At 39.3% G+C, this 12,036-nt stretch overlaps 1 protein-coding gene across 5 annotated transcripts in view; it reads left to right on the top strand.

Moving 5' to 3' along the window:
- The window catches only part of FNIP2 (folliculin interacting protein 2), a 138,328-nt gene extending 127,058 nt beyond the window's left edge, over nucleotides 1-11,270 (top strand). For all 5 annotated transcript variants that reach the window (XM_035022816.1, XM_035022817.1, XM_035022815.1 and 2 more), the window contains 3 exons: nucleotides 1,581-1,781; nucleotides 5,256-5,371; nucleotides 7,574-11,270. In XM_035022816.1, coding sequence (XP_034878707.1) covers nucleotides 1,581-1,781; nucleotides 5,256-5,371; nucleotides 7,574-7,652 — 396 coding nt within the window. In that variant the 3' untranslated portion in view covers nucleotides 7,653-11,270. The remainder of the gene's footprint in view (nucleotides 1-1,580; nucleotides 1,782-5,255; nucleotides 5,372-7,573) is intronic.
- The last annotated feature ends 766 nt before the right edge of the window (nucleotides 11,271-12,036 follow it).

The raw sequence follows: 12,036 nt of genomic DNA, 5'->3' as shown, positions 1-12,036 counted from the left end.
TAAAGCATCTGCCTTCAGCTCAGGTCATGATTCCAGGGTCCTGGGATCAAGCCTGCTTTTCCCTCCCCTCCGCCTGCTTCTCCCCCTGCTTGTGCTCACTCTCTCTGTCAAATAAATAAATGAAATCTTAAAAAAAAAAAAAAAAAAAAAAGTGTTTATTCTTCAGTAAATAAGTGAGGAGTTACTAAATGATATGATTGGATGGAGACATTGGGTTGCCCTGTGGATATATTCAGGGAGCTCTGTATTAGATATGTAGTAGCCTGAGAATGTGTCATGCTTCAAGTATTTCTTTTAAGGTACTCTTCTGTAAATGTTTGGCCGGTTCTTCTCTGTTCTGGAACCTACAAACATAGAAGTCAGCAATACCATGCTGTTTTAGGGAATGCAGGGTGCTCATCAACTCTGTCATTTGCTTGTACTTAACCTGTCTCATTTTAATTTAGTAACATTTTTCAAATGCCAGGTCCTGTGCTAGGGGCTAAGAATTCAGGCAGAAAAGATTCAGGCCCCTCCTTCAAGGAATGGGCTCACAGATTCCTGATGGTTTGTCTCAACCCTTGACCCCTTTGTCTTTAGTCTTTTCTCTTTGATCCAGTGATTTAAAAATGACTCATGCTCATTTTTCAAGTTTGATTTTTTTTTTTTTTTTTTTTTTTACATTTCTTGTACCCATTAAGTTTCTCCTTTTAAAATAATTGAGCCAGCTTCTGTGTCCCTTTTTGTTACCATATCTGGATCTGCAGCCTTCTAAAGTAATTCATGTTTGGAGAATCCCCCATCCATGACCTCCCCAGTGAGCCACATTGCCCTTATTCCAGGTGCTGGTGATGAAGCAGTTACACTTTGATCAGTTTTAGGACATTAGTGCGGTGGTGTTTTTTTTTTAAAGCCCTTTGCCTTGACCACTTCAATGTTTACCCTGTTGGCCCTATGGCACAATTTACTGGTTGTCAACTTGCTCTATCCGTAACTACATAGTTACTGAGGATTTTGCATTTTAAGTTACTCATCAGTAGCCATCGTTTGACCTTTTGGACTCCTCTAGATAAATTTGTCCCTCATCTGATTTTAGTTGGTTGTTAGAGTTGCTTTATGTATGTAACACATGGTCACTAAGTAAATACTGCTTAATGATTAAAGCTATAACTTTAAGGGAATATTAAGTTGCCCTGACTAACCTTGTTTTGGAGAAATGACAATAGAATCCTACACCTTATTCTAATTTTCTCCATTTTAAAAGGAGAGTGCAGTCTTTCAAAAGGAAAGGAATTTTACTATCCTGGAATGTAGGGAGGGCACATATCTTTTCACTTATCTGTGAACGTTAACAACATTTATAGCGTACCTCCTGGGTGGAAGAAAAAAAATACCGCTTAAAGGCAATTTTTATCATGTGAATTTCAAATGACGATTTGATGACACTCCTATTTTAGTCTCCATAACACTCTCAATTCCTGTAGCTCCTGCTGGCAGCTTGTGAACTGTCAGGCTAATGCTAAATTACGGAAACATTCTGGACATTCTGAGTGCCACTTGGCAGTGCTGTGCAGAGTTGACCCCCTGTGTTTGCCTTCCAGCACCCAGTGCTTGACGAGCCGATCGCCGAAGCGGTCTGTATTATTGCAGACACGGACAAGTGGAGTGTCCAGGTAGCCACAAGTCAGAGGAAGGTGACGGACGGCATGAAACTGGGCCAGGATGTCTTGGTCTCGAGTCAGGTGTCCAGTTTGCTCCACTCCATTTTACAGCTTTACAAGCTTCACCTCCCTGCTGATTTTGTAAGTACTTGTTCTCCTATCACCAAAGAAAGATAGGTACAACACTTTTAAAATCAGAATCCCAAATGTTTTGTGTTTCGTATATTTGGACATTAGCATAAATAAAAATAGAACATGCAACATAACACCAGCAAACAGGGTAGATTTCAGTAAAAATAGCTCGTCCGTGAAACAACACACAGTGACACAGAAATCTTTTTGAATAAGGTATATGGTAAAGGAAAAAAGCTATGGGGGAAGGGATCAAGTATAAAAGGAAATTTAAAATCTTCCTTTGGAGAACTCACTAGTTCTCCTTTATCGGATCGACATCAAGCAGGCCAGTTTCTGAAGGGATTCTAGTTCCTTTTGTTCAGGAACCATTCTCATAAAAGTGCTAAGGATAAAACAGAATATCATTTGTATAAACACAGTTTTGAAGTACTATACCCATAGAAGATGGTATCAGTTGTTCCTTTTTAAATGGGATTTTTTAAAATTGACTTTATAACGTTCTATTAAACACAAAATAGAGCCCATAAACTCCTAGGAAATGATTAACAGCTCTCCTGCAGGCATTGGAATGAATGTAGAAAACAGATACTTTTCAATGTGTGTGTGTGTGTGTGTGCAGAGAGACTGAGAGAAAATATATTTTGAGTGGGAAGGAGAAAGGTCTCAAAAGCGGAAGAGAGGCTCAAGGGCAGATAGCTGGGAGAAGCGTAAGTGAGCTGACCAACCTCAGGGATTTGCGCTGAGGTGAGAGAGCGCCCACCTTCTGGGCTCATTGCCCCCTGCAGTATAGCCCCAGACCAGAGTATCCGTCACCTCCCTTCTGGTCTCCACAACAGAGACAGAGCTATTTAATAACAAAGGAGGAAGCTAAATATTAATTACCTACAGTAGTGCAAATGGGGTGGTAATTTCCCCGAGGTCTTCAGACCTACAGTTGCACCACATTCCTCAGAAAGTCAAGACCTCTGTGGCCTTCAAGACGGTGGTTTGCAATACGCTGTGGTTGTCATCTAAGCTGTGGCAGTGTGGCACGATAGGGAGACCCCTCAGTGCAACTGGCTTCAAGTCTAGGCTTTGCCATCGATGAGTCGTGTGACAGTGGACAGTCCTGAGCGTCTCTGAACCTCAGCTTTCTCACTTGTAAAACGAAGATAGTACCCATTCGAGAAGCATGTTGTGAGAATCCTCTGAAAATTAGGTCTGAGATACTGCTTTTTAAAAAACTGGCAAAGCACTCTGCCAGCATGAGACACTCTGACAGCCGATGTACAGCGGTGACCAGTCCGTGTTCTGTAGAGCCCGGTAGCCTAGGGTCAGATCCAACCTCTGCTCCTTCCTGTGCGACGTCTCAGAGTCTCACTTTCTGTACCTGTAAAGCTCAGGAGGTGATGGAGCTTACCTCATACGGTTATGAAAATGAAATCACATGATTCAGGTAAAGCACTTGGAATAGCGTTACATGTCATGAGTTCTCAGGAAACAGCTACTATTAGAGTGATTGCTAATAAATAGCTTCATGAAGTAATTTTACTGGCTGCAAAGACTGACAACAGCTTTTCACCAGAATCTTTATTTGGGCTTTAGACTGAAGCATACTCTTGCAGGACCTCCGTCCCAGGGGGTAATGTGAGAAGCACTTCCAGGTTATGATGACCTTACTTTTGTTCTGTATTTGCAGGCAGTTTTTCTTCCTAGTAGCAAGCTGCATCATGCTGATTTAGGGGCTGAACTCTCTTTTTCTGTAGGGAAAGAAAGATACATTAGATTTTATACTTCTTTTTTACTAATAAGTATTTGCCAAACTTCCATATTTTATTCTATAATACATAACTCTTATGACATAGCTACATTTGACATCTTAGTTATCCGGGCAATAAATTGCTATAGCTAATTCTTTTTACTTCGTTTGGATAGGAGTATGTTTAGTCACTTAATACTATGAATGACTTATTTAACCTGACAAAACCGAGGTCAAAGAAAATTTCATCTGCAGTTTAAAACTCTCCTTAAAAAAAGTACTTGAATGAAACACAACTAAATGACTATTAGAGCCTTCAGTATTTTCGAAAGGAGAAAGTGGCTATTTAAAATTTCAGAAGTTAAAAATTAAAGAAATCCATCTCAGGAATAAAATCCCAGGAAGGGGAGGGCAGAACCCAAAGCAGTTCTATTTGGTAATCAAACCTTTTATAAAAAAAAAATTCTAAATGATTTGATTTCAAGTTCCATATAGACCAGTGTTCTCTTTATTTCCACATTACAACGTACAGTTTTCATGGGGACTATGAAGACACCATAAATTAACCACTTAAAACAAAGGATGGCACGTAATGTGAATGTTCTTTTTAATATTTTATAACACTCTTATTAAAAACTTTGTATTTACTCCATAAGGAACTGAAAACTTAACAGGAGATCCTTTTACCACTTAACTCTGTTTACTTGGAGGAACATTTTCATGAAAATTGGTGAAATCCTCCTTGCTTTGATTATTACTCTTAGTCACTTAGCGGTTTTTTTCATCCACTCAACACAATGCATTTAAGATTTTAAGCCAGTGAAAAACTGAAAAGATTGCATCTTGAATAGACACTTTTTTCATGTCGCTGATCAGCCCAGATGGTCAAGATCAACATTTTCAAATGCATCTGTTAATCTTTTTACCTTGAAAACAACAGGCGTAATGGTCTAGAAAAAATTATGTATGATGGAATTACCCTTGCCAAAGCCATCAGGTGTCTTACTGAAGATGCTTGGATGGCTCTGCCTGCCAAATGCAAAAGCATTTGCCTCTGGTGAAAGACACAGATGGTTGCTATTCTCTAAAAAATGAAGTTGGACACAATTCCAAAGGTAGAGATGTCCTGAGAATAATTGCCTTTTCTTTATTGTTATTAAAGACCTAGTTAAAATACACTCTTGAGAGGAAAAAAAATTTTTAAAGTAACCTTGTTCCATTCACTCTACTGTTGGGGATGCATTTCGCCAAAATCATGGGAGCTATAGGAAAACAACAAAGATACTCCTTAAAAAATTATTTCTAGTAACAAAAACTCAGATTGCCATGTGGATAAGTAAATAATGGTAATTCACATTCTCAAAAATTATTTAATGATAAAAAAATTACATTGATAAAGATTTATTAATAACATGGGGAAAGGATTATTACAAAGATTTTAAAAAGTAGGAAATAATTGCACTTACCGAATGATTTCGGCTATGTTAAAAATGCTTTTTAAAAAAGACTAGCAGATATGTATGAAGATCTTAATAGTCATTAGAAAAAGTAAACTGTTGTTTTATAAAAACCTTTTCTTATACCTACCAGTGGTTTGATATGGTTTGTAATTTTTAAGTGTGTTGGGAAGGAATGAGATTATAGCTGTGTCCTTAGAAATGAATTAAGAGAATTCCAGCTCTTTAGAATACTGGCAGAGACTTGAATCCTAGCCCTCATTGTGAATGTTATTGGCTTCACAGTGCATCATGCATCTTGAAGATAGACTACAGGAGATGTACCTTAAAAGTAAGATGCTGTCCGAATATCTTCGTGGACACACACGAGTCCATGTGAAAGAATTAGGTGTCGTACTGGGGTGAGTTCTGCCACTGATTCCCCCTGTGATAGGGCTGACCCTAGCACCGCACCCACTGACCAACCCACTTAGCCTGTCTCACCCAGAACCTGCGGGCCCCAGTGCCCCACTGAAATGTTTGGGGTTCATGAGATGTGTGCCTCAGCTGGTTCCCATCTTTCGTATCTCTGATACTGGAGTTTCATACCCGCAAACAAATGCAGAACTCTAAGCTGGTGGTACTTTATGTTCGTCTCCTCCCTGGATTATTTTATGCTTGAAAGTGAAAAATTTAATCCCATTCTGCCTGCCCGTTTCTAGTCATTTCGGTGAGACGTTGAAGGCGCAACCTGTCAGACATGCAGCAGAGCTTGTGTTTACATTTCGCTCCCTGGAGGAGCCAAGAAAGGCCTTCTCCTGGACTCTCAGGGGCCGCCTGCGTGTCCACAGGGTGACCATACTTTCCCCTCTTTCATTAGAAGCCCCTTGGAAGAGGAGACATACTGGTGTTACTGACAGTGTAGATCATCTCCCAGAGGGTCGGGTCTTGGCCATACCTTCTCTCAGAGAAGAAATTCTGACTTGTGTTACTCTCTGCTTAATGTTTCAACAGAAAACGAACAAAAAAGACATTGTCTCTATGGGGAATTGACCCCTTTCCCTGTGATGATGATTCCCCTAATTCGGGACAAGAAATTATTGTGTATATAATGTCAACCTTGAAATTCTCTATCAAGCCTGCTAATCAATATTATTTCAAGACTTGGGCCTTTGCATTCTTGTCAGACTTTTCATCTTTCACACCCAGGATATGACTTACTGTATTGTTTGGCTCTTGGCATTTCCTGTCATACATTTTTTTCCCCCATACTTTATTCAAAAAAGTGTTTTTCCCTTTTGAGGCATTTGCTTTGGCAGTTAACTTGCAGTGTATCTTTGTTGCCGTTATTGTTGTTCTTAGTTGTTTAGATCTCTTTACCAGCCTCAGACTTGAGTCCTGCCTCACCAGGTTTCCATTGCCAGATGTGTGCCTTACATTTCTAGGATCTTCACCTGGACCCTGACTGGCAGGTGTCCATCGACACTATTAGAAGGCTCATAAGGACTTGTTATCTTCCTCATCTCTCGGTCCTCTTGGTGCATTATTAGTGGGGGTCACATCCAGCCTCGCTCTAGCTCCTTCCCCTCCTAGTCAGAGCTAGCAGCACAAAAAGGTACTGAAGAACTTCTTATCTACCCTGAAAGGAGATCTGTAGGCAGCATTACTGGAGAAAGCATAGAAAGTTCCATGAAGTAATGCCAGCTACCTTTTTAAATTTTATTTTTGATTTTTCATTTTTGGAATTCAAGGGAAAAAAAAATAGGACATATTCCAAGGACTGAAGCAGTCCTAATTTTTTTCAGGACATTTGGCAGTGTTTAGCCAGTGACCATGCTGTATCCGCCTCTGCTGTAAAGAGAGGCAGCCAAAGTCGCATCCATTTGATGCTATGATGTCTCTTGACTCAGTATCTATTAGTGTCACTTTGCTCCCAGAATCCTGTAGCTCAGATGCTTAGTAAGGATCTAAATTGTCTAACCAGTTGAACAAATCCCCAAGTTTTTAGAAAAAACTCCCACCTTCATCATCTTCCTAAGCCTGATTCCAGCCTAGGTGCGGAATCTCAGTACGTGTTCAAGAGTGCTGAGTGGAAGAATGAGGAGATACTGGAGAAGAAGTTAGAGTACAACCCAATGACGTGGTCGAGGAACACAGAAAAGTTTTGGGCTTAAACTGGGCAACCCCAGCTGTGGGAAGAGCAGCTTTGTGTCCCCCCTCCCCTCCACACACACACAGTCAGTACGTGTTCAGAAGCGCTGACTGGAAGAATGAGGAGATACTGGACAAGACGTTAGAGTACAACCCAATGACATGGTCAAGGAATATAGAAAAGTTCTGAGCTTAAACTGGGCAACCCCAACTGTGGGAAGAGCAGCTTTGTGTCCTCCCCCCCCACACACACACCCACCCACCCACACACACACACAGCACACCTGCATCTTTCTCTGCGTCGTGGGGCGGCGGCCACTGGGAGATCATATTAAAAGAACAGGTTTAGCATCTTTCCATCTCTTACTTTGTCGTTAGTTTTAAGCAATGATCTGGCAAGTTTGGTTCCTAGCAATAATACTTTCCTGTAAAATCATGCTACTTTAATATTCTTTTCTTTTTTCACCATTCAGGATTGAATCCAACGACCTGCCTCTGTTGACTGCTATTGCCAGTACTCATTCTCCTTACGTCGCTCAGATACTCTTATAAGCTAAAGCTCAGGACAGTTCTTCCTTGGAAGAAAAAAAAAAATCAGATTCTCAACTGAAGGTGAAAGGAGTAAGCTCTCTGTGACATCAAAAGCATGAGAAGAGCAAACAGTCATTCCATCGCTTTGTTTTGTTTTGTTGCTTTCAAGCAGATGCTTCGTTGGACGACTTAGGTTTACTTGACATAATGGCATTTGTGTTTTTCGTGAATACTCTTTGGCCTTTTGTTATCCATGAATCAACAGAGAGAGTGACCTTTTTGGTGGGAGGAGACATAAACACTACACTAAACACTAAGCTGCTGGTACAGATCACCGTGCGTGTTTGGGCAGAACGACAAGGGGCTTGGGAGCGGGGGTAACTGGTGTACATACCATTACAGTAGGACAACGTTTCGGAGTTTAAGCATGAGCTCTCCAGAGTGGAGAACGTGCAATTTGCTCCTCTAAGAAGACAGTCAGAACAAGGCATTTGGATTCCAGGGCAGAGTTTGCTTTTTACAGAAGGTGGAAGCAAGCAAGCCACATTGTGCCATCTTCCGCTCCGGTGGCTGTAGGCATTACTGCCTGACAGAAATCAGGAAGGAGGATCGACCGTTGGGCGGAGGGTGCCGTAGGGAGCCACCGTTTCCACATCTTCTTGGAGTTTACCTTGTTGCCGATGCAGCCACAGGCAGGTTAGAGACGGACTGTTGGTGCAGTGAACCCAGGAATCAGTGTAGCATCTTAATCTCATCAAGATTTAGTTCAGAGCAGCAGAATACACAGTCTGGTACCATGTTTTATCCTCATACTTAGAGCTTTCAGCAGCCTTTTTAAGAGAGGCCACTTACCAAAGTTATTTCTGTAAGCTCACAAGAGTGTTTCTGTTGCTGAATTCTTCCAGCCGAAGCTTCCTGTAATAGTTAATACAAATGACTCTTTGTACTTTCAAAGGCACAGCTGGCCTTGCGGGAAAGGAGTTAGTTTGTACGCTGACCAACAATCCATAAGTGATCTCACTTTTTACATTATCATCTCTGTGCCTTCTAATCCCTAAGTCCTTTGCAAAACACCTCTCCAGAAATTAACTTACCCATTATAAAACCTGCCAAAATGAGGGATTATTAGCATAGTTCACTTTTTCAGAAACCTTAATTTTTTGTTAAATGTAAAAGAAACTTCACTTAGTTTACTGGCCGTGAACTCTGGCCATATCAGACCACGTACTGATGTCCAGGGTAAAGGAAAAGACTTTCCAGAATTAGATTGTGAAAAGACAGGCGCTAATCTTGCAAATCACAACATTGTTAGCACCTTGTAGATCTCGAGCACAGTTGATTATAACCAGGCTCTGATTTCCTTTCACTGCCGTGTGAATTAATTCCGGTCCTTGTCATGTACCCATTTGTACCTAAGATTATGAAGTAACTTCCCTTTTAGGGGTTAGAATGACTTCAGATTTTTTATTTGATAAAATCCTGATTGTAAACCACCAAGTTTATTCTTTTACAAATGCAAGTTAATTGTTTGTTTGAAAGGGTATAGCCGCAGTACTAATGGAGAAAAATAGGTGTAATAATTCTTTAGGAATAGGTCAGAACTGCTGCCTTCCCTTCTCTCTCTTTATGATGTGAAATGTAGGTGGGTGCATTAAGGCTCTTAAGATCTTTAATTTTTATCTTATGTCTTTCTTTCACAAGATTGAAGTTTTCCATCCTTCTTATGTTTATCTTATTTCCTCTAACATCTGAGTTTGGCGGTTTAAGTCTCTAGTTCCGTGACATCACTGCTTGCTGTTAGTTACACAGAGAATGAACCTCACCTGTGGCTCAGCTCACTCATTTGTTTCTCGTTAATGTGTGAATAAATTATAATAGCTGATATTACATCATTCCTATCTGTACCAGTTGAGAGCATTCCCCTCATCTCTCTTTCCCCTTTCCTTGTTTACACGTTTTGAGCACTTTCCCTTATTCACCGCTTTCCAGGGATTCATAGAAAATAACTAGATACAAAACCAGTTTCATTCAAAATGTGTATACATAGCGGCATGTTGAAAATTAGACCCGTGTGGGGGGAAATTGAGCTTTAAATGGCTGATTCTAAACTCCATACATCAGAATTTAGCCCAGTCCTCTCAAAGCCTGAGAAAATTTAATTTGCCTCAATCTACTGTTCTAAAACTCTCTCTCGGAAAATGTCTGTTGGAAAACTACAGGTGGGTCACGTGTGGGGGTTGTCCCAGTGACACTCAGGATTCCAGTCAGAACCTAATCCTCACATCTATTGCCTACAAAAACAGAGCAAGAATGTTGCTGCTTTTTTGTAATCCTCCTTTAAATAACACTCAAGTTTTGTTTGTCTTAAATTCAACCTCTTCCCAAAAGTGGAAAAGAAAAAAAAAAAAAAAATCTCATGGAATTGCGTTGAGATACACCCACTCACACCACCCGGTGGCTTCATTCTGTCGTAGCCCAAGAGGCAAGAAAGGAATCCCGCCCTCTCCCAATGCCCACCTCAAGAAAAAAATTAAAATTAAAAAAAAAAAAAAAAGAAAGAAAACTACCTCAGTTGACAGGATTCCACCTTTAGGGTTTCTTCAACTTTTAAGTCTTACCTGTTGAGTGTAACTTTTGTAGCATCTTGCTTTTTTAAGCAAGCTAGTGAGGCATGACAGAGCAGAAGTGTGTAAATGTTACTGTGATGGACCTCTTTCTAGCATGTTGCGGTTTTATTTTTAATAGATTGACGAGTGATATGAATGTAAAGATAATTGTGTACGTTTAAACATGACAATGAAAATTTAAAATGTAGCTTCCATACTTGTGCATAATTCCAAAGTATTTTATTTTTATCAGTGTTAAATAGCTTTTTGTACAGGCTTCAATCCATTTTTCTGAGGTGTGCTGTTTTTTAATAAAAGTAACTATAATCTTTTCACATCCCATGGAACTGCCGTTTACACATCGCAACTTTTTAAACTTACCATATTTTTCAAAAGTAACTTTTTTGGAGGGAGGAAAGTCCCCACTTGCTAAGTGATACTAAACCATTGTTTAGGCTCTTATAATTAGGTCCTGAGATTTTATAAAAAATTTAGTCTGTAGCTTTTTAGGTTCTTCACTAGAGTTGGTTGTACATAAAAATAAAGAATATAAAGTGACGCTAAAATTCTCTTAAATGTCTGGATTTTCCCACTAATACGTACTTTTGAAAGTATTTTGTTCATGCATACTTTCACCATTAAATTGAAAAAATCTTCAGCTTCTCTTGGTAAATGTGAACCATTTGTTTTTTATTGTGCTGTGGGGGAGGGGATATTTTAATATAATATTTACCTAAATCAAGCAGCCCCCTCTGAGTGTTAATTTTTAAATGTCAAAATTTTGGTGACCATATATCTTGGGAGCAAGATTGCAATATGCTTAAATTTAAGTGGTGTTTAAAAAGAAAAAATTCTGGGATTTGTTATTATTGAAGCTCCAGTAAGACAAATTGATAGGACTTTATATTTTTGATCAGGTAAATAGGTATCAATGTCAGTGTATAGAAATTTTTTCTTAAAACTTGTTCATGTATTATTTTGATCCATTTTTCTGTGGCATTTGGTGCAATAAACCTTTTGAATTTATCTTGAACATTTCCCTGGTACTGCATGTGATTTGTTAATTTAATCTTAGCTCTTAAAAACTTAGAGGTCTCATTTCCATTAATTCATGCCGAAAGAGTGGTTATATATGTCAGTGATTTTCAGCAGGGAGGTTTTGGAAATGTAGGGACATTTTTGGTTAGCTTAATGGTGGGTGAGAGTTACTGGCACATAGAGGATGGGGGCTGAGGATGGTAAGAGAAATGTCTTGTAATGTATGGGACACCCCACAGAATGAGGAATTGTCCCCCCTCCTGCATGACTTTTAAATGTTCTGCTGGACATTCATGTGGGTGAAAAGGCTGCTCATAATTATCTAAGCTAAGAATTTAATTCTGCTTTACATAAAAGCCCAATGTGTTTTTCACATGATTTTAATATATGCTGAATTTTCCAGGAATGCTACCCGTTGCATAAATCGAGGGAAGATTTTACGTTGTAAGATTCAGGGTTTTTACAAGAATTAACATAAATTTGGAAAACAACATTAACAACAGCTACTACACTAAATGAATTTGAGTCCTTCATTTGTAATTACAGCATTCATGGAGACTACATATAGATGCAAGCCTCTGCCTGCTTCATTATATTTTCTAATCTAGTGTTTCAGTGTCTCCCTATTAAAATATATTGTAATATGTTACTTTTTTAAATAGTACATCTAGGGCATTATATTGGTTTGTTATAAATTATGTGTGTAATTATGAATTTTATTTTAGGAAAGGAAGGGGCATTATATAATATTTGCTATGTAA

The sequence above is a fragment of the Mirounga leonina genome, unplaced genomic scaffold (genome assembly GCF_011800145.1).
Source record: "Mirounga leonina isolate KUSES-001 unplaced genomic scaffold, KU_Mleo_1.0 Mir_176, whole genome shotgun sequence".
NCBI classification, from domain to species: Eukaryota; Metazoa; Chordata; class Mammalia; order Carnivora; family Phocidae; genus Mirounga; species Mirounga leonina.
Note: the sequence above shows the minus strand (reverse complement) of the source record. Positions and strands in the feature narration are given on the sequence as shown.